General features: G+C 49.0%; 1 protein-coding gene across 1 annotated transcript in view; it reads right to left on the bottom strand.

The window, feature by feature from the left end:
• The window catches only part of grin2aa (glutamate receptor, ionotropic, N-methyl D-aspartate 2A, a), an 84,450-nt gene that overhangs the window by 31,094 nt on the left and 29,865 nt on the right, over nt 1-23,491 (bottom strand). The window contains exons 3-4 of the mRNA XM_048991257.1: nt 8,703-9,295; nt 3,233-3,347 (exon numbers count right to left, since the gene is read on the bottom strand). Of these exons, the coding sequence (XP_048847214.1) occupies nt 3,233-3,347; nt 8,703-9,295 (708 nt within the window). The remainder of the gene's footprint in view (nt 1-3,232; nt 3,348-8,702; nt 9,296-23,491) is intronic.

The following is a 23,491-nucleotide window of genomic DNA, read 5'->3' as shown; positions in this document are numbered from 1 at the left end:
GCCATTTAATTTGCGCCCAGACATGGTCATCTGTCATCTCTGAGTAATCGTATCAGTTCACACCAATTTCGCTGCGGCTGCAGACATGACGGTGCCCCATGTGGGTTCACGCGAGAGTATCATCCCACGGTAGGATTTTCGCTTGCAAAACTCATGCCGGTTGGAAATGTCAGGGGCTGAGATGTAGGCAGAACATCTCTATGCTGCACAGGCCCCACGTTAAAGTGACCCCTGTTGCTAGAGCTACACCACGATTTCATTAGGCGGTGATTTTTAGAGATGAAAGATCAGTAACTTTGCCCCTTGGTGCCCATACAAATTCTTATTCTGATTGGGGGGAGGGGGGGTAACCGATGCTATCTTGAATCACTGATATGATCGTTTCCCACACTTGCCTCTATCACCTGAGGAAAACGGTTAAACGGTCCTCCTTGATCAAAGCGATGTTGTAAATGTAGTCTTTGTACCAGTGAATTTGCGGTTCTATATCGCGGGTCACTATTTACAAGCGTACATTGCGGCTTTTTTTGCTTAATGCCAGTAAGTGCTTGATGTGCCTGAAATATTTGCTTCCAAAAAAATGAATGTGATCTGAGGTCTCTTGACCTCTGACCCTTGCCGACGGTGGATGGTCGGCTGCATCTTATTTCCACTGCGTGCAATTCCAAGCTGCCCCTGCCAACAGATCGACTCTGTCAGATTAATAAGAGCAGCGCTGCTCCGTGCCAAACCGCATTACGCCCCCGTAACAATCCCCGAGAACACAGCTTCCATCCTGTAGCGGTCTCCCTAACAGACTTTTGTCTGCGGGCGTTCTGCAGACGTCTCTCCATGAGTTTCCACGTGTGTGTTTCACGTCTTTGGTTTCCCCGGGTGAAGCACAGGGCTCCGGTCAGCCCCCACCTGCCTGGAGAAGCAGGACGATCTCTTTGCATCATGTCCGGCGGCCGGATGCTGCAGAGTCACGCATAATGTCATGGCGACAGTCTCCGGGATCAGCCAAGCGTCCACAGGGAGACGGTCAGGCCAGGAGGCCTGCTGAGACGTTACCTCACTGGCTGTGTGCTTCGGGACAGGAGGTCGATTTATTTTATCACCTTCCTGAAAATTAGCAGCGATGCCGACAGATGTTACCATTCCTGTCGCTGAACTTCATAAAAGATGGGAGGGGGTGCAGTAAACTTTACCAGTGACGGGGGGGGGAGGGCGTGGGTCAGAGAAACAGCTACGGCAAGAGCGGCACTCAACTTTTCTGTTTTTCCTCCACTTTAATCAACATCAACGAGCTGCGTGTTGACAAAGCATTAATTATAGTAATTACTGTTGTGTGGATTCAATTTGGCGTGACGACAACCCTCGCGCTGCAGCTGTCAGGCCACCGCGCCGCTTACCGACGGCCACTGGGAGGACGTCAGAGCATGACGGCACACTGGGGGATGGGGGTGTCCGGCCATTAGACACCCGGACAGAGATATCCATCCTCCTGCGGTCATCATCTCGCAAGACAGCAAGGCCATCATAAGACACGAGCGTAGCGACGATGACAACGACGGTAAACCCACAGCAGCGTCGCCGGTGCTCGGCAGGGGCGGAGGCGAGAGCTTTTCTTAGCCTGCGCAGCCGTTAATTATGCTCCCTGGCACGTAAACCCAGTCGGCGCTATCGACGCCGCTACTTTGCCGCAGGCATGCTTGGATGCGGAGGCATTTTTCGCTTAATTTTCTGTGCACGCCCCTCAGCTCTAATCAGTTCTGACACGCGAGGCAGCGGTACTCATTATCCTCACGCCGAAGGGAGCAGGCGAAGTGGAGGAACAAAAAGCGCTAACTTCTGGCAAGCTAGGATAATGCTAGCCTCAAACATTTTAACCTAATGCTAAGCTCAGCTAAGTCAGAGTAACACTGAATTTAGTCAAATGAAGGTAACCCCAACTTTAGCTAAGCTAAGGAAACACCAACTTCATCGTAGCTAGCCTAATGCTAATTTAAATCTGAGCTAAGGCTAAATCTCCATTTCAGTTTGCACCACAATACTGCATGCACATGTTTTTGAGTTGCCTGGGTTCATCTTGGGTGTGGTTCTTCTTCTGCAGTCATTTCACCACATGCAAAATTTAAGACACAGAATGCAAACATGTTGAATGTCAGTGACCGCTAGCATCTTGCAGGACTATCGGCCTGGTCTCCGTCACTCGCTTTCCATCTCTGCGGCACAGCGGAGCAAGTGTCACTTTTATAGTCACACTTTCATCCGTGATGATGTCTTCTTCAGCACCAGTCTGGTCCTGCCAATTAGTTTCTTCTTGGCTATCGACTGGGTACAGACACGCGGCCCAGGAAGATCGATTACGGACTCTCCCTTGGTGGCTTTAATTATTCCTCGAGCTCCTCAAATTGCACTGCTGCTTCTCCGAGGGAAATATCAGCCCGCAAAAATGTTCCGCCCACCGCCCTCAAAAGTATGAGACGCGTCACTGGGTTCTCCTTAAAATAAAACCCGTTGTGCCGTATTCGGACGGGATTAGTTGTACCTGTGGACGTCTGGTATATGGTTTGCAAAATGATTTGACTGCCCAATGGATGTTAATGTCAGAGTCAAACCCTCGAAGAAGTAAGTTTTCTTTTTTGACTGACCTCTGTTCGTAACATACGAACACACAGAAAGAACTATTTTTTGTTATCCCTGCCATAAAGTAGCATACACATTGATGTACAATGCTGTACTGCTGTGCACCTACTGAAAACACGCAGGTGTATTTTGTCAGATGTTTATGTGGAGAATTCAGTACCCATCCCGTCTCCATTTCCAGTGAATAAATGCTGTTACCGTCTTACAAAAAAGCGGCCCACCTTTATAGATATGACCTAATTACCGAGATGACAATTCAGGCTGAACTACTATTACCGAAAGAGGGCTGTGTTTCACTGAAACATGGAAGGTAATTCACTCCTGCATTTTTACAATGGAGGCTTGAAATAATTACAGACATGGCAAATTCGGACTGGATTAAAATTACGGACCTCACTGGTAATTGCTTCAGTTACATTACGTCCCCAGGTAAAACTAATCACATCCAAATAGGACTTGAGAGTAATATTCTGGGCATTTACCGCAGGATCACTAAATGTCCCCTGTAGTTCGCTCAAAGTTTTTAGGTAATTAGGTATTAGGTAATTAATAACGATCTAACGAGACATCGTAACCCTTCGGTTGAGTGCAGTGGGAGGCTCACCTTCTCCCATTCCCTCTCCTTGTTGAGGACAATGACCACCAGCTTGGGGTTGGCCTGGTACCCGTCTTCTGTGAAGGACAGGTCCCTGCCATCCCAAGTCACATTCATCATGTATCTGAAAGATAGGAAGATGAAAAAAAGTTAATGAGCTGTCCAGCACCTGACGGCTGGGCGCGAATCAGAAACGGCGTCAGCCTGGATGCCGCCAAGCTCCCACGGTGGTGTGAGTTTCAGAGGGAAAAAGGAGACATTAATCACGAAAGGCGTCCAGTGGCAGCGGGGGCTCTTCAGTGAAGGTGCGCTGGTGGGGGGGGGTGTGTCTGTATGTAGGTGCGCAGTGACAGGAGGGTCAACCTGGGGAGGCGAAACGCGCAGCAATATCAGACAGGAGTACGTTGCTATGTGCTGTCTTTTGGGGAGCCATCAAACTATAGACTCTGTGCGTTACAACATTGTAGAACCAGCAGGGGGCGATACTGTCAAATGACGTATCCTTCCAATCCTGCATCAGCACCGTCAATTAAACAGATCACTGTCCAATCCATTCGATTGTATTTCCTGATCCTGCCCCGACTTCCCGGTCCGCAGTGAAAGATCCCATCACTATCCCATCAGTCTGGACCACCAGTCATCCTTGAAAACTAGGTACTTAGAGTCTGAATGGTTTGTCGTGATGACGGCCCACCCTCCCTCATCCACTCTGCTCTGGCCCGCAAAATCCATTCAGAAGGAGGAGAGCGGCGCACTTCCTTAATGAATGGAGTGTGTTATTGGATCCAGTTATGTCCAGATTGCAGAGGAGGTCCAGAGGAATTTGCGCCACCACTCCTTGCATTAACTCCACTTTCACACTATAGATGATTATGGCTAATTTTCAGAGGGTTTTGTGCTGTTGCCTTTCTTGGCCTCTCCCGGACCCTGCGGATAAGCGGGGATTACCGAGACAGTGGATCATAGCAGCACCAACGGCCATGACCACTGAACCTTTTTCTTTTAAAGTAACAGTAGTCTTTGTGATTTGTCTGTCTCTCACATCTCATTGGACAGTGAGGGAATTAGGAGCTACAATGGAAGCAAAGTGTGAAGGACACTGGTTCTGAGGGACCAGGGGGGGTGTGTCTGTCTCCAAAGTCCCCTTTGTGACACCGGGAGGCAGGCGTAGCTGTTCCTGCTCAGGAAGGAGTACGTTGCTCCTTCTCGAATTCCAACGGGAATCCTTCAGTCAATAGCAGCTGCTAGACAGTGACCTCAGACCCCCCCACTGTGATCCTGTGACAGGTTCTGTTCCTAAACGTCCCAGTTTTCCACCTCAGCTCCCCGCATTCTTTAAATGCGTCTCTGTCGCTGTTCCTCGCAGTTTTCATTTCCTCTGTATGCATTAGCTTGCTTATTTGAATCATTCTCTTTCTATCGCAAGAACATCCTTATATCCTCAAAACAACGTTCTTAAAACCTTAGGGAAACATTAAATCACCATCTCGTTGCTCGGCGGCCCTGTGGTGTTTCGGTGGACACTCAGGACGTCTCCTGGTCCCTCGGGAGGGGGCAGGTCTGTCAGGAGTGCTCGGGGTAAAAATATCTGAGACTGGGTAGGCAGACGACTCCGGGGAGCATGAGGACAGCTGGGAAGCACCACGGGACGCCCGGCGCGGTGCGGATCCCGTACGAAGATAAACGACCTCGCTCACTCGGCGTGGCGTCCCGTCACGCCCGACCCCCCCCGCCATTTTGTAACGCTGAGCACGAAGATGCAGGTGCTTCAAACTGCTCCCAGATCAGTGCAGAAATCTATATGCAAACCTGAGCCTTTTTATACATACAGGCATCTTGACTTACGTAACACTGATGTAACGTAAATCCATGTGCAATATATCCAAGATACACAGACTTTACAAAAGTGCTAATGCAAAAAGGTGGCGTATGCCTTTCAGTAAATTTACAGTTGAACTTGTTGTTAATTTATCCGTTTTTAGTATATATCATCAGCGTACTTTCAGGTTTTTGTGCGTTTTGCTGTAAGGTGACTTAAATGGCATGGGCGGTAAATTTTATTGCAAAAAATCGAACTTATATAAGTGTTTATGTGATGGATGACGCATGTCAATCGAAAGTAGTTAAAATGTAAGAAAGTGTACTTGATTCAAATTTATACCGTGTGGGGGGGGTGGGCAAAATCAGGTGACCAGTTCATTTTAGGCTCTGATCGTAGACCCTGTTGCAGCCTTTTTAACAAACATTTTCCCTCCTGCTGTTGCCCTTTTACCCACCCACCTGACCCCCAAGTCACATGACTCTGTGTGGTTTTTTGTAGACCTTCCTTACGTTGCACCGCATTACCATCCCAAACTGCGGGTTAATTTCCCGTTAATTATCTTTCTAAGAATGCGTGTCCTTGCCGGGGGCTGTTTCTGACCGAGGGGGGTCTTGCGTTTCCCAGAAGGCAAAGCAAGCCTTTCACACAGAGGTACTGTAGTAAAATGGGAGGGAGGCGATAGCTAATGATCGATTGTGTAATCGCTAGAACGAGAGCGAGAAAGAGCGAGAGACTATTGTTTTTAATTAAAAATTTAACAAAGAGGTAAGACGCTAACACAGCAGAGGAGGAAGTCCTGAAACGCGATCATAATTAGCTTCAAAGATGCCGTGTGTACTGTCCGCTAGCCTGTGGCCATGCTTCATTTCACTTAAACCTTAAATCTACTTGTTCTACATAATTAAACACCACAAAGTCATTGAGGGGGCACTTCAGAAAGACGATAGGTTTCAAGAACTCGCCTAGAAAAACGCACGGCGTTGGTGGAACATCTTAAGCAGAGTCAGTTGTGTTTTTAGGGTTCAGGGGTCCTTACGGGGATGAACTGGGGCCCCAGCAGAGGCCTCGCGGTACTCGGCTTCGAGTCAGAAAGGAAGGCCCGACATTCAAACACATCTGATGTTATCGGGGAATCTGCCCAAGCCAAACACGGCAAGCCTATATGGGGTGTTAAACAATATGAGTCAGAACATCAAAAAAAATCAGACTGACAGAGGTTCATCCAGATGAACGTTCACTGCATCTCGCTGGAGAAGCTGGTGGAGATGGGACCATTTTCACTCGGCATGCCGCCCCTTGTAAATTGCAAAACAGACACTTTCCCACTTCCAGACGAATAAGTGAGAAGGAAAAATCCATCAAAGCATGTCCTTCACCTGCCGCTCCCCGGACAAATCCTCTCCCACCCTTTCGATTTCCGTCTCTCTGCTGGCAACTTTATTAAGCTTCCCAGCCATCAGCGGTGAAAAGCCATGAAGAGACATAGCAATTATATATTTACAGTTTTATGAAACTCACGGCGACAATTGCATTTGCGGACCAGGGGTATATTTCCACGCAGTATAAGTTCAAGGTTTGTATACGTCTGTGATTTTGTTGCTCAAATGAATCACACGCGAATCGATCAATGGCTCGGAAAACGTATCCCAGAGTGCACTGCTTTCGCAGCTAAGCGGGATGTGATTCATGGCCGCGGAGGGTGGTCCTGGAAGCCGGTTCAGGCGTTGGGAATTGGGAGGTGCGATGGTCATGTGACCAACGACGCAAACCACAAGCTCCTAGGTGCTATCCATCTATGTCAGCTATCAGCCTCCAGTGGATTTATTTATGATTTCAGCCACTTCCAGTCGGTATAAGGCACAGATCCTACTCGTTTGCTTGTGCCTCACTGTTTTGTCTCAGACCCAGAGCACCCTCTCAGAGCCTGATTCTGGTACCCACTCTGATCACCTCCCACAATCCTATCCCACCTACAGTATGCAGCCAATCAAAGCCCCACCCCCTGCTCCAGATGTGGAAGCTCCGACCTCCTGTCAGACGTGAGTCATACATTCGGCCACCTTGTGGACATCGGCAGACGCCTGTGACTGGAATGCTTTGCAGGAAGCCCCGGCCTCCCAGATCCCTCATGCATTTGCGACCTCCACCCTTGACCCACTCAGGTCCAACTCGCCAGATTTGGCGAGTGCAAACAGAAAGCCTTGCCGGAGGCTGGCTTGTGCTTGACGGTCATCACCACAATTGACGCCGGTTCGCGTCACTTATCAGCTTCCCAGCTGCCTGCCTGATTAGCGAATTTTGCGACACTTTCAGGAACGACAGCTCGCTTCAGGGTGGCCGTGTCGAGGAGACCGTTACCGGGGTAGGTAGCTTCTTTTAGTTCCACGTCTCAGTTTCCTTCGAGAAAAAATAAAAAATTCTATCCTATATGTCAATAAACACCAGCCATTCAAAATGTATAACTTTATCGGTAGAAAGCGGAATACCTGGAAAAAGAAACCTTCATTTGAAGATTTACTGCCAGAATGGGCTCCCGTGGGACGTAGCGGTCAGTAGAGAGAGGCGTGAAGCGAGGCGTACCACTGCCAGCTCGCCGTCTCTCTCTTTGGGTTGTGTTTACACCATCAGAGCGATGCTGCATTTTCTCCCCCCAAAAGAGAATGCAGGCTGTAACGGTCCCTCACACAAGGGGCTCTCTGGAGCCGAGCCGCCGGTCCCACATTTCCTCATTCCATGTCATCCCAAAAACGGGGAGACTGCAGAATTTCACCCAGAACGCTACTTTCATCTTCCGCTCTGTCTCGACGCAGCGATTTGCCTACCATGGTAATTGCTTTTTGTTGTTTTCAGTTTTTTTTTTACTTACCGAAATACATACAGTAAATGTAATTTACTGAAATGTCCTAAAATGCTGCAGCATGCATCGGCTTGCCCCCTAGACCGCATCAGTGCTGTAAATGCCATCATCGGTGCTTTCAGGCCCTTTATCGTTTCCAGCTGCAGGGTGTGATACCAGCCACTGCTGTAGACTCACAGAGTGCCCGTGGGGCCCTGTTTCCACGGCGATGCCCGGCCCGCTCACCGACTGTCTGCTAGCACTGTGGGATTAATGTGACCCACACACCTGGGTGGAAGCGACCGGTGGCACAATGATAAATGTGGCTGATAATTGTCTCAGCAGGATGCCCCTCCCTGCCCCCCAGAAAATGGGAGGAGACAGGCGGGCCAGTGGAGCAGGATGTGGGGAAGTCAGGCTTGTTAGTACCCTGATGCAGCATCCAGCACCCCATTGCAGGTGCTGGGTTCAAGATGGGGGGGGGGACCACTCGTGCACTTAAACAAAACATTCCGTATTTTATTTAACCAAAACAAAGCCATTTGGGTTTAGAAGCCTTGCTCAGGGGCCCAACGGGATTTGAACCAGCGACCTTCTGAGTGCCAATTAGCTGAACCACACTCTCTGCAACCTCTGCCCACCCAGGCCAACCTGGAGGACTTTCATGTCCTAATCGGGGGTTTGAACGCTGTACCATGTGTTTGAGCGTTTGATCCAGACGGTACATCACACAGACACACAGACCTCATGAGCAGTTTAGAGATTCAGCCAACGTGCAAAGCTCCAAATGGATGGGCCAGGCTCTGGAGAGACAAACCTACTTGTGCAAGGCGCTAGGTGGGAGCTTGGTCTTCTCCAGCTGTCCGTAGCAGCTGGTTTTGGCCTCGGGGATGTCGCCGAACTCCTCCAGCATGGCAGAAGCTGCGGTGGTGATAATCCCCAGGCCGTCTCGCACCCTCGCCTCCAAGGGATAGTCCCAGTCGTCGTAGGAGACCGAGATCATGCCCGAGGGGAACTCATCAGGCGTGATCTCCGGGTTGCCCGTGGTCAGGCTGGGCACGATCCAAATGAAACCGAAGCCAGTGAGACCCAGCGAACGAGCCTCAGCCAGGATGTAGGCCGCCTCGTCTTTGGAGCAGTACAGCAGGATGACGGGCGACTGGATCCTCTTCAGCTGGATCTGCGTCCTGGTGTCGCCATCCACCGCCTCCAGCGTGATGGTGTTCTGCAGGTCCCAGCCCACAAAGCTGTTGTCCACCGTGTTCTTCAGGATGCTGATGAAGTCCTGGTACCCGGGGAACTTGCTGGTGACGATGGAGAAGACGTGCCAGTCGTACTCCTCCATGATGTTCAGCATCAGCAGCGCCTCCTGCTGGATTGAGGCCCCGAACTGAAAGAAGGTGGACTTCACGTCCTGAGGGGGACAGAAACACGAGACAAAAATAAGGTCACCAGGGATTAAGGATTCAAGGTTTTTTATTTGTCACATGCACAGCTACAGTACAACGGCAGCGAAATGTTATTGTGGGAACACAGCTCCGTCACTGTGCATAAGCGTATGAGAAATATAGGGGGAAAAGTTAAGATGGATAATAAAATCGAGGAAATAAATAAAACTATTAGAAAAGGCAATAAAATATCTATGACATGAATTGTGCTAAGTTAGATGCAAAATCCTTCCACAGTATCGACGTAAAGTGCAAAAGCAGTACAAGTGGCATAATTGTCACGCAGGGAGGGAGGGGGTTACCATGCTAGTCTGGGCAAGGTGACTGTGACATATAACACGAGAGAAAAGAGAAGAAAGGCGATGACCGGAATGGCCAGTGAGGAAATCACCCAAATAGTAATAAATTACTATTTATTACTGAGCTCTATCTACCGAATCCCGTGCAATATTTTCCTTAACATTCTTTGCAGTGTTACTGCTTATCATTTATTTTTACGGTCTACCGCAATGTGCCGACACCCAGTCCTGGGTTATTCCCTGTCTTGTGCCCATAGCTTCTGGGATTGGCTTCAGACCCCCGTCACCTTGCACAGGAGAAGCGGGTACGGAAGATGGACGGATGAATATTTGTCTGCATCCAGCTAACTATCCATCCATCCATCCATCCAGCATGCTGTTTGAACACACTGGCTCCTCCCGTCTTGATTGACTCCTTTATGGCTTCTCAGATAAGGTTCTGTAACGAGCCCGGAAGCGGCTCAATCCTGGCGCATCATTATCGAAATGCATCACACGCTCGATGGCCTCAGAGTGCCCAGTCACACCTTCACATCCTGCGGATGCCACAAACGCGAGAAACATGTTCATGCGTGGGGGGGGGGGGGTGGCATCTCATTACCATGGATGGTACGGACAGTGTCGGGGAAGTTATTCACAAGTTATTCACAAACCAACCAGTTGAGTATAAAGAGTCACAGTCACAGAGTACTCAACTGGTTGGGTGAAACAAAACTGGATTTATACTTTCTGGACCTGAACGTTCCACCCCTGTCTTTAATGGATAACTTCTGTGAGTAACTTCCCCAACACTGGGTGTGGAGACCAACCTCAGCGGAATATTAGAGTGAACTGGATACCAGTCTGTCAGGGTGGAGCCTAAAATCTCCCCCATGAGGCAGCAGGGCAGCACCAGCTGCGTCATGTTCTTCTCATCCCTCCTTCCCTGCCATGGCCTCTTTCCCTCTCCTGGCATGATCCCCCTCTCATTCTAAGTCACGCAGGCCCCAGTCTCTTACGTCACCAGCCCAGAATGTACACAAACGGAATAATCATATTATCCCTCTGCTTAAAAAGCTTTCAGATTCTGAAATAAACACGTGAAACCATGGCCCATGACTCCAGCGGAGGTTATCCCAGCGATGCCACTCCGTGAAAAAACGTACGATACCAGGCCAAGGCTGACAATGGCGCCCCCTGCAGGCACCATGACATTTGGCGGGTCTTTCTGAAAACCCATGTACTACCAGCTCCCACTCGCCTCCCAGAATGACGGCTATTGGCATCGAGGGGGGGGGGGGTCATAGTCCAAAATGGGTGGCCACTCACGACGCCTGGGACTCCCAGCATGCATCAGTGCACGTGCGGCGCAAGCCCGGTGAATGGGACACAGGTGGCACTGGGGGGCACCATGCTCCCCTCAGAGCTGCCGCTCAGAGTTCGACGTCCAAACATCCTGACTGAATGCCGCCCCCCTTCATCTGTGCGCTGATTGAAATGGTCCCCCCCCCCCCCCAACACACGCTTTCCATCATCTATTTTAGTGGAGGCTATTTAATAAAACATTCGGTCTCTATTAATGCCAGTGAGCGAGCAGACCTCTGCGTGTTCTGCAGGGCGGCCCGCCAGATGGATTTACAGTCTTTCACAGAACATTGTCAGACCATTAAATTATACTTTTTCCTCTGTCGCTTTTAATAAAAATATCCTCAATGTATTGCCTTTGGAACATTTTACCAAGGCCGACCATGCATCCGCAGCAGGCTCTTAGTGCATGAAACGGCAAATTTACTACTAAATTTCTAGAATGTTCCGACCCACCGGTGCCTCTGCTAAACCGTGCCTCAGCACCCTTTTTTCAAACCCAATATGGTGGAAAAGGACCCTAAAACAAGAGATGAAGTGTGACATTGTGGTTTATATAGTATGAAGACATCATCCCATTGCATTGTTTACGCAGGATTACCTGGAAAAGGAATTGTCCGCTATGCAAAGCTGCTGACTCGTATGTCGAGCCCAGTGCCGCAGGCTTAGGCTTCAGAGACCCACCGTGACCGAGGTTTGCAAACGTAGCCACTTTCCTACTTCCTACTGGGCTGCACCCAGGGGTGAGCTTCTATGCACTTTAATCCCACCACCCTGAACCTTGTATCTCCATCAGAACCCGCTACGTTCAGAAAAACAACGCGCGAACGCGCAGTGAGGGTGTATTCGTTCTCCGAGGCCTTTTTCTGACCTGTGCCTGAGCGGAATATGAGGGGGAGGCAACATCTGCTCTGGCGGTACTGCAGACAGGGGGGGGGGCCGGCAGCCGCTTACTCAGACTGTTGTGACACGTTTTTGGCATGCGGGCCGACCGGAGCAGCTGAAACAGCACAAACTCCGTCGCCGTGGGAACAGAAGGGATCCATTGTGCTCCGGAGCAGCGGTGCATGCCGGGAGTCGCTCATCACTAACGAGAGTGCTTGCATTTCTCTATTGCACTGGGGCACAAGATGCAAACTGGCGTTTAGCCCTCCTAATGTCCCTCAGCTCGAACTCTAACCTGCCCGGTTTTTTGTGCGGAAAGCATGGCGAAAACGTCCCTCAAACGCTTCTGAGATGTTGAAGGAGCAGCAGACATAGAGGCATCAACAGCACAGCACCTGTAAAAATCTAGTTAGCTCCATATGGTTTGAGCGCATGGTTGGGCTGCAAAGGGTGTTTGTTAGCCAGGTGAGTTTGGGTGGCGACAATGGGGCAGATGAGGGAGGTGTATGCATGATGTTCAGGAGTGGCAGGCTTAGTGGCGTCTGCCACGTCTTAAGGCTTATTTTAGTTTTACAGCAGCAGGTTTTTTTCCCATTTAAAGGGGCCACGCCCCTACTTTGAGTTGTAGTTTCCCAATATAGGTTTTCTTTTTTGAACTGTGTTCCTCCGTCCCAATAAACTGCCACACTTGCTATAAAAGAACCATCGCTGGTACATTTTAAAGCCCAAACGCTGCAATTAAAGGAGATATAGATGTGTGAATGTCTCTTCAGCCTTGCATGTTATGTCCCTCGGGCCTTATGAGGTAAACACATACAGAGAGGTTTAGGGCACAATTTAAAGCTGCCTTTCACTGCAGTCAGATAGTGGAGTGTCACATGACTGCACTCACTGGCAGCAGATCTGAACAAACCCTGTGTGGAGGGAGTTAAAGCATCCCACCCCCAGTATTAACTTTAAAACCTATACAAACAGCCTCCCCCAGCCCCGATTCGGCAGCTTCGAGCGGCAACATGTTTGCTAAATATCACCATTCGAGTCGACAGACATGGAAGCATATGGGCATCCGGGGGAAAATCCACTCGAGTGCTCAGCGCGGTAATAACAACGTTCAGGAGCTATTTTAAGAGCAACTGGGGGGGGTGTGGAAGGAGCGTTTATGTTATCTATAGAAATCGAACATTGTGGGGATGCATGGGGTCTCTGTTGCATATTACGCACACACACCCCACCCCCTCTTGCCCCCAGGCGAGTTTCCTTTTCACCAGTCAGATAAACAGATTAAGCGTCGACTACGTCGATTAGAATTTGATCCAGATCTTTAATTTGCCAGCTGGCCCCTCTGTAATTTCCCCCACGAGCGAGTCCGTGCCATTGTCGCGCTCCGCCCCAACGCGCCCGCTGGGGTCCGTGTTCCCGAGAGCGACCGGGGAGAAGGGTACGACCGTGCCGCCAAGCCAAGGAGCGTTCGCGGTATTTTGATTATGGCTCAGCTATCCTTCATTCTGTCAGGTAACGTGACAGCATCCTATAAAGGCTGCGCATGTGATCCAGTTATAATGACATAAACCCTCCAGTGATTTACCATGGTAACTGGATTAGGTGTGTAATAAAGGCGATGGGGACTCGTGAATAACGTATACAGTGGCTAAGACTCTGCAGATCTGCCTCTATACTGTATGTTCTATCATAGTCTTCACTGGAATCAGCCGGTTCACATCTTCACATCACATCTTAAAAGGTCATCCCAAACAACTCCTTCTTTTGATAAAGGAAGTAAGAGGCTGCCATGATTTTTTTTTAACCCCGAGTGCTGAGTTTCTAATTGCCTGGAAGTTGCTTTCCTTCAAATGCTCCCAGCGTATCAATTAATCCATTTTCCTCCATAAGAATAACAGCGAATGGCAACGCGGCCCAACTCTGATCTTGCTTCTCTGGCCCTGTCCTCACAACTAGTTGCTAACTCACCGCCAGCTGCTAACTCACAGCTAGCCGCTACGCGGTCTCACAATCAGCTAGCCAGTAACTCACAGCTAGCCGCTACACAGACTCACACTCAGCTAGCCAGTAACTCACAGCTAGCCCCTAAACAGGCCCACACTCACAGCTAGCCACTAAGTGTCCCCGCTCTCACAACTGCTACTATCAGCCATGAATTCTCTTGCTACGCAAAAGCAAAGATGCGAGTAGGAATCCTTCACCGGCTTTGGACGTCATCAGAGACAGTGCTTAGCTTCGGCAAAATCCCATGATGCACCTCTTTGACCAGGTTCAATATCAACAGCTTTAACCTCAAGGCCAATAGGCTAGTGCCGTATTATCACATCCAGGACATCTTCAGATGTTTAGGAAAGGTTCTCCAGCCCCCTTCAAACTGTTAATGGCCCAAGTTTCTCGACTCGAGTAATGGCCAGAACCAGTGGAAAATACTAAATGGGCATAAAATGATAAGTTTTAAGCAGACATTTGAAACAGGACGTGTGTAATTAGAGCAGGATGTAGGCTCACTCCGAATCTTTCATTCCATCGCAAGCTGTTGACGCCACCGCTAATGTAGCCCCTTAATTGACAATTAATTACCCGCTTGAAGCGACTGCTCGAGTTTGGCTTAAATAATTGAAGCCTCACTGGGACCCCAGTCCAGGGTGAGGGGGTAATAGCAGGACTGCGGGACGCAGAAACGGCAAATTAATACAGCTCTGAGGGAAGCGATCAAACGCACCCACAAGCCCGACCGTGTCTGGAGGACTCCTCTGGGAAGAGCAGCACATTCGGCCAAGGGAAGTTCCTGTGACCTACACCACAGTCCTGCTTCCAGCCCAGAGAACCATCCTTCGGGCTTCGAGCACAAATCAGGCGTCATACTCCCAGTATTAGCTATAATTTTACAGTAAGAACGGGACCATTGCTAGAATCTTAAGAGCAAGGTTGTTGAAACAGCTGAGCTAAACAAATCATTCGGATTCATGCAGGGCTTCAGTCCCGAATTTCCCAGCCTAGTGCCACATCCGAGTAACGCAAATGCAGAGGGGCCAGCTGGCACAAGCACAAAGAGTCACAAAGCTGGAGAGCTAACTTCAGGGAGACCCAGTGCACTGTGAAAGGCGAAAGAGGAAGAGGGAGACCAGCAGAGGGAGGGAGACCAGCAGAGGGAGGGAGACCAGCAGAGGGAGGGAGACCAGCAGAGGAAGGGAGACCAGCAGAGGGAGGGAGACCAGCAGAGGAAGGGAGCTGAACGTGCTACTGAGAGGCCTGAAAGCCATCTCCCATCTGTTTGGAAAGCATTTAAAAGTGGATCTTTATAGGTTTGTAATGGCATAAAAACGCACGACTCATGGTCACAGCCTGTTTGTTTTCTGACCTCATCTTTTCAGTCAGCGCTTTATGGCTGCCACCCTTTTGCTCGTTAAACGGAGGGGAGAAAACTTTCATTTTCTCTCTCTCTCTGTCTCCATCTCTGTCTTTCTCAGTCGTTGGTATGTCAGTCACTTCTCTGTGCTGCAGGTCTGAGGACAGATGACAAAACATCTCCGAGCGCCTCAGCTTAATTGAATTTTACCAAACGCAGAAGTCAGAAGCGTAAACAACTGGTAGCAGAAGGCGGCGGTTTAGGGTTGATAAAACTGGGGTGGATGAAAATTTAGAAGGAACCTCAAAGACCCTATAAGCCAGGATCACAACTGAATCTAGAGCACAACTGTAACTTCTCAATTTTTAATATGAGGGGGGGGGGGGGGTTATGATTAGGGGGGCAGCTCATCAAGAATACACATGTGTGCTTCCCACCAAATATCTCAAGACAGCTGGGTAAGCTAAAGGTGATGAAGAAGATTAGAGAGAAACTGAGGTGAAATTTGGATGTATACATACAATTATATAATATGTGTGTGTGTATGTGTACTTATATATATAACTTTCATTCGTTCATTCCCTAGGGGGCGCTGTTCTGTATAAAATGGTTATTGAAATGCCTCTGAGAGAGGCTGTCCACATACGCCATCATCACCTATATTTGGGCGAGGTTTGACTTTTCAGGTCCTTTTACTAAGAACTTAGAGCAAGAATAAAAGCAATAACAAAGAGAGTAATTCTGAAGCCCACTGGAGGATATGAAAGAAAAGAGCCTTCATAAGGAGGGAAGGCAGAGTGGCTGAATGAGTGACGTTTGATGTCGTGCGGCGCATTCGGCCTCTTAACATTCCCCCTTCGTTGTGATTGGCTGCCAGAGTAAATGGGGCTCGCCACAGTCCGGCGGACGGAAGAGACGCCCGGGACGGATCCATCAGACGCAACGTGGCAGAAGCTAAGTGCAGCTTAACATGGCGCCGGGAGGCGGGGGGTACAAATCGGGCAGAAACAGCGGAGGTGAAGCCCCAAAATGGGCCACTGTGAGGTCCCGTTCTACCAGGACACGCTAAGGGGGGGGGGGCAGCCATGAGTCAAATTCTCCGAGCCGGGGGTTAATGGTGTTCTCCTTGTGCTGCTACTCATGTGACGTGTTCAGGATTTCAGAAATGTCACCATTATCGTGAGCCTGAAGATCAGAGCGCCGGGGCTGCAGGCCGGGGTAATTTACAGCACCGAACATCCGACACCTCTGGACTCGGCAGAGCGAAAGGAGAGGGAACGTGATGGTTCTGTCACGGCCCGGCTGACGTGCGAGGTCGGGCCTAACTGAAGCGCGGGGGGAGGGGGTATGCGATGAGACTAAGGGGGGGTTGGACGAATCTGGGTAATTAAAGAAAAAGGTATCTATCTCGATACCAGGAGACGTCCGATAGGGCCTTGTTGCCAGGGAAGGGGGGCGGGTTCAATTAAGCCCCTTCATTAGAGGCCCTAGCTCGACTCGCCCAGTCCATTACACAAAGGGAAAGTCAAGCCTTCCAATTTGCTGTCCTGATTGCTTCCTAACCCCACTGCTGCCCCAGCCTCTTCATTACCAGAAGAGGAAAGTTCTAGATCTTTCAATCCGCTGTTGTCCTGTCCCGCTTTGATTTCCCTCCCCCCATGAAGGCCGCGGTTTAATTATGATCTAATTAGGAGGCAGATACAGTATGAAGGGGTGCAGTAAACACTCCAAGAAAGCTCCTGCTGTGGATCAAATTTAAACGCTGCCTGTAACGTTGGTTACGTGGTGTCTGTCAACATGTGATTGGGTGGGGGGGGTTGTCACTTAGAACACGCATGTGGCATCCCCATTGGCTGTTATCCAGCAGGACAGTTGTACCCATGGCGAGAGCCGAGGCCCCATAACAGCTTGTAGTAAACTCCCGCCGCAGAGTGACAGGACATTTTCCTGCAGAGCTCAAACCCACATCACCCTGGAGTATCGCTTTTTAACTCAATTCAATCCAATTCAAATAGCGCAACAACATTATAACATTACATGGTCTCAAAACGTTTTACATTATCCCTGCCCAAAGTGAGTAAGCCAGGGGCGACAGTAGCAAGGAAAAACTCCCAAGAAGGAAGAAACCTTGGAAGAAACCAGACTCAAAGGGGGAGCCCATCCTCCAGGGGCCGGCAGAGGAAGCCAAAGTCAAATGGGCAAGATAGCAAAAGTCCCAATTCACACTGTCCAAATGTTAAGGTTTGAGTTTCAATGCAGGCAGGCACATGTGCTGGATGAACAGTGGTACAGCAGCAGAGCAGGCAGGAGAGACATCACAGGCAGAAGGGCGAACAGGCCGGAAGGACATCACAGCTAGTAGGGACTCCGCAGACAGCAAGGTAGGCAGAATATCTTAATATTTTGGGGTCTCTAGGCAGCACAGTCCAGGAGGGGTTGTGGAAATAAAATGTGCAATTAGCTAAAGTAGGGGAGACTGAAGGCAGTGCAAACCGTTAGGTAAGTGCAATATATATGCTCTGGTAGATAAGGCTAAGGCAGTACTCCAATTCCACAAGGGGGTGTGGAGCTAGAGTGACAGCACTGACAGTCCAGTTTATCCAAAGCCAATGGCACCGATCCCCACCCAGCTCTACACCTCACACTATAGATCTAACTGGGAGTGAGCAGTTAGCTAGAGCTAGAACTAGAGTCCCTATAAGGTAGACTGAACGAGTGTGTTTTAGTCTAGGCTTGAATATTGAGAGTGAGCCTGAATCTCGTACATCTGATGGAAGACGGTTCCACAGCTAATGAGCTCTATAAGAGAAATCGAAGCATGTGAGGAGGGTTGTGGGAGACCAGTATATCACTAAGGTATTCTGGTGCAAGACCATTCAGTGCTTTATAAGTTAATAGCAGTATTTTGAAGTCAATCCAAGACTTAACTGGAAGCCAATGAAGGGAATATAAAACAAGGCTAATATGATCAAATATTTAAGTGTTTGTAAGAACTCTGGCTGCTGCATTTTATACTAGCTGAAGTTTATGTAAGGATCCAGACGGGCAACCAGAAAGGAGGGCATTACCTTAGTCCAGTCTGGAAGTTATAAAGGCATGTAGTAGTTTTTCTCCATCATGAAAGGAGAGCATCTTCCGAAGCTTAGCAATGTTCTGTAGATGGTAGAACACAGTTCTAGTAATACTTCTTATGTGAGCATTGAAACATAGATCTGAACCAACCAGGACACCAAGATCCCTGACCACTGTGTTAAGCTGAGTAGCTTGAGGCTGTCAAACTGTGTATCATCAGCATAACAATGGAACCCAACAACATGATTTCTAATTATGTTACCGAGTGGTAGCATATATAAAGTAATGGGCCCAGCACTGATCCCTGTGGGACACCATATTTGACTTTGGTAGGCTTGGAAGATTAATTGGTCATGTAGAAAAACTGATAACGTTCAGTTATATAAGAGCAAAACCAAGAGAGCTGCCCCCTTAATGCCAACCACAGACTGAAGCCGGTCCAAGAGGATTTTATGGTCCACAGTATCGAATGCTGCAGTTATGTCCAGTAACTCCAAGAAAGATATACTGCCACGGTCAGAAGCCATAAGCAAATGATTCATTACTTTGATTAAAGCTGTTTCTGTGCTGTGGTTTGGTCCACAGCCAGACAGATATAATTCATTGGCATTCTTTTTCTGCAGGAAAGACGACAGCTAATGAACAACAACTTTTCCTAGAATCTTTGAAATGAAAGGAAGATTTGAGATAGGTCTATAATTTCCTAAATCACTAGGTTGAAGATTTAGTTTCTTGAGAACAGCTTTTTTTCTGAAACATTATCCGAGCCTAAGAGATGAGTTTAACAAGTTTGACAGAGTAGTGCTAATCAGTGGTGCAGTCTCCTTGAGGAGTTTCGCAGGAATTGGGTCTACGAGGCTAGTGGAAGATTTGCAGGAGGAAAGGTCGCCCCAGAAGGCATCCGGATCGGAGTGCAGGCTGCCTCTGATGCACAGAGCTTAAATCGGGTCAGGAATCTGGCCCTTATGTGGGTCTCACATCTGTCTGCATGCTTTCCAGCACCAGCAGAGATAAACACGCATCGAAGCGACACTGCTACTCGAGAAGAGAGTGACTGCGACCCATTTTACTCTAATGAATGGAGGGATAAACCTACAGACCGCATCCAGAATCTGTTAATGTGTGTTTGCCCATCGCACAGCCACTTACTTTCCTGGATTTTACAGTCTTGTGAAAAAGTAAGTACGCCCCTTGGAAAATTTCATCATTTACAATATAAGGGGAAGCGAATGATTGTAGACACACCACAAAACAATGAAGCGCGTCCTCCGCATTCAACCCATACGTGACACAGCACCAGTACTTTGCTGGGTGGGGATTTAAACCAACAATCTCCCTGTCACCAACACACTTCCTTAACCATTGGAAAATATTCAACAGGAATGTAATTTCTCTCGGCAGGGTAAATAAATACTGTACATCCTCACCTGAGGTACCTGTTATTGATATTACCTCTTTCTTCCTCATAATTGACCAGGAGAGATTTCAGCCCAAGCCGTGCAAATTTCCTTTAATTCTGCGACGGTGTCCCCAGAAGTCCCCCTGGGGTATGCTTGCAGTTCCACATCACCATATAGACACTCCTCCCTTAACGACCGAGTTCTTTGCCTACAACTAGGTCGTTAAGCGAATTGGTTCGATAATTGAGGAGCAGCTCCTTAGCAATATTTCAAGCAGACTGTACTGGTAGTGTGTTTTTGTCAGCCATCTTTAGATACTGTTTTAATGTCACCTTTACATTTACAACATTTTTAGTATCAATGATTATAAAGTAGTGTACTGTATACTGTAAGAAACAGGAGAGAGGAAATCAGCTGTAATATACTGTAGTAATTTATATATGAAATATGTAGTCTTGTAGGTGTAGATTGCAAGATTGTAGTGAATACTGACTACCTGTGGGAAAGAGACTGAAAGAGTGATGCGAGATGAGATGGTTTACACTGAGATGCCGCACTGTTGTTTCCTCGACCAAAGTTCTCGTACAGCGCATAATTACGACAGATGGAGAGCTGGTCGTAGGTCAGGGTGATCGTTAAATAGGTAGGTCGTTAAATAAGGAGTCTCTGTATTTCTATAGCACCCCCGGCCACCATGCCTCTAACGGAGTTTCCCTTGCGTAGCAATATCGTGGAGGAGGGACTTGCGTTCTCCAGGCGGTTCCCGCGTCACTCTTTCACCGCCACACACTCCCTCCCTTCCCAGCCAAGGCTGCGTCACGGGGGGGGGAGGGGGGGGGGGCAGGGGAACTGGTACAGAGGACAGCCAACTCACTGATGTCACTGGCCTAGTTTTCTGTTTCCAGAGTTTGCTGGGGAAACAGCCCCCGTTCAGACAGGCCCGCTGGGGGAAGGTGGTGGGGGGGGGGGGGGGGGGAGCATCACAGGCTTCCAGCAGGGGTCACCGGAGAGACACGGGTTTGAGCTGCAACCCAGAGCCAGCGAATCCAGCTCTGTGAGCGTCTGTCCTGTGTCTTGACACTTAAATAACCGGCACACTGAAAATAAGACATGGACAGCTTATTGGCGTGACCCCGAGAGCAGCGTTCTCTGCGGGGATGCACCCTGGGGCGCTGTCCCTTTAATTAAGTGTGCGCTTGTAATAAACACAAGCACGTGACCCCTGATTGTGGAAAATGGACACCCCATCTGGGAAAAAGTCAACCCCTCCCCACACCCTACTGGTTTCCTCGCATTGATTTTGCCTGTTCAATGCAGCGAAAGTTAAAAGTCATTCCCAAGGATTCTCAGAGAGATCTGGGTCGGGTCAGAACTTTGCCCAGGTTGCCCAAGGACGGGCACGGCCAGCGCAGGTCACGCTCATGCTCTGGGTCACCGTCCTGCTGACAGGATTAACCCTTGAGAAGTCAAGCGGCAACTGTGCAGGTGTGCATGTGCATTCTGTGATCCCCCTCCCCACCTAAATGGGCCACCGTGCAAATGCCCCCCCCCCGCCCAGATAGGGCCCCAAGCAAGGGGAACTCAGTCAGACTTCTGTATAGGATTAAGAATGGAAAATAAATGTCCAATGGGCTACAGGCTGGGCTCCCAGTGCAGTCACCTGTTTAGTGGGGAGAGGGGTGGGGCGACGTTTATGTGGCGTTTGCATTGTGTAATACAAGCGTCACACTACAGGGGGCGAAACCGAGCAAGAAGTCTGTTTTCCCTATTATGCTTGCCTGTTTACAGTCTCAATGAATGAATGTGGGAAGATGCGGGAGGAGGCTGTTCGCATCAAAGGTAGGTGACTCAGGTATGAATAATGGAGCAGCCTTGGGAGAAAATATCCCACTATTTAATGCTTTTCTGTATTGAGCTCAGTGGTGCCATGACCTCAGGACCCTGACGTCAGAGAGAGACGAGCTTGTATTGTGCCAGGAAATGACTCGCGGTGACCCACGGAGAAATATCGCGGCACCTTAAGTGCCGTTTTTCCACTGCTGGCCAGTCAGTCTGCCTGTTGCGAAGGACACTGAGATTAAAGAACCTGTCCGCCCACATGACCCCCACCTCGCACCCTCACGCACACATGCAGGAACCCAAACGTATTCCCAGGTGCCTGTGCAGGACTGGAAACTTCCACTGGAGTTTCCTGCTTAAGAAGCTGGATCTGTAATTTGAAACGGAAGAACGTGCAGTTGCACCACAGGGTACCCAGAAAAGGCACCTCATTTGGTATTTATCCTCATCACGGGTCTGTCAGCTTCGGGCGAGACTTCCAGGATCAAGGGTGGCTTTTGGGTGTGGTGTTCGGCTGTGTAGTGAGACAGAAGCTTCGGACTGAGATGCTGTGGTTTCAGAGTGGGATGCACCGGTTGTCATGGAAATGCTTCTCATCGTCTTGGCATGAGAACACCAGCTCGCCACCCTCAGGCACATCAGGGGAAGCACTATACATCTGACCAGCTTCAGCTTCAGGGTACCTCTGACCAGCTTCAGCTTCAGGGTACCTCTGACCAGCTTCAGGGTACCTCTGACCAGCTTCATCTTCAGGGTACCTCTGACCAGCTTCAGCTTCAGGTACCTCTGACCAGCTTCAGGGTACCTCTGACCAGCTTCAGCTTCAGGGTACCTCTGACCAGCTTCAGGGTACCTCTGACCAGCTTCAGCTTCAGGGTGAGATGCTTTTTCAAGTCCCGAGGATAAGGAGGCATGGAACACTGAAGAAGTCAGAAGGGCTTAAACGTGCTCTGTAATCACAGCGAGATGTCTTCCACAAAAGGAAGACGTTTTGAGTGAAAGAAGGTGTTGGGGTGACTTGTCTGCTGAGAGTGAAGTCAGTGGCAACCCCAAATATTGGCTGGAAACAGACTTAACCAGAGAGCCCCCAGTGTCTGTAACTTGTTTGGGATTTAAGGTAATCTAGGCTAATTGGATGTGAGCAAAGATAAAGTCCATTTGAACTGTGGTACCTTGAATCCGGCACCTAGATAACCAACATATCTCACTTTGTGACACAGGCCCCAGGTTCGCTCTATCAGTAGAAACGTAATGTACTGGAGGAGACTAATGGCTGCTTACACAAACTCGATCAGGCTCATGGATAAACTGGAAAACAGACGCACACACACAGGTTTGTAATTATATCTTGTGGGGACTCTCCATTCATTTCTATGGGGAAAACTCAAATCACAACATGAGGTCTTAAGCCCTACCCAGCCCTAACCTTAACCATAAGTAACAAACAAAATACAAGACTTTTGGCATTTTTCCTTTTTTGATTGCAGTGACAGACTTTTGTGGCGCCCTGAAAAATGGTCCCCACAACGTCAAAAAAGTATTTGGTCCCCACAAAGTAATGTAAACATAATCACACACACAGGCCTCTGGGAATCCGTCTGCACACACCGTCCCTCCCAGGCACCGCAAACCGCAGCCACAAAAGCCAGCGTAGGGTGGAGCTTCTCTAGATCTAAAGGTCAGGAGTTAATTTGTCTGCAAATGTTTGTCCTCGCAATTTAAATTCACGAATGACTTGATACAATATGAGTGACATTTCAGCCAGTCCCATTCCTCATCTGGGGTCTAAGTCCTTCATTTATTTTGGTTGTTTTTTAACGTAATTAGGAGGCTCTGTGCCTCTGTCCGAAACTAACATGATTCCCAATGCTACTATTTCAAATTCAGGGCACTTCAGTTGATTTAAGTAACATTAAACCGAGATGCCTGGCCAGGCTTTAGGGGGTGTGGTAAAACTACACAACATATGGCAAA

Source organism: Brienomyrus brachyistius, chromosome 22 (genome assembly GCF_023856365.1).
Source record: "Brienomyrus brachyistius isolate T26 chromosome 22, BBRACH_0.4, whole genome shotgun sequence".
In the NCBI taxonomy this organism is placed as follows: domain Eukaryota; kingdom Metazoa; phylum Chordata; class Actinopteri; order Osteoglossiformes; family Mormyridae; genus Brienomyrus; species Brienomyrus brachyistius.
Note: the sequence above shows the minus strand (reverse complement) of the source record. Positions and strands in the feature narration are given on the sequence as shown.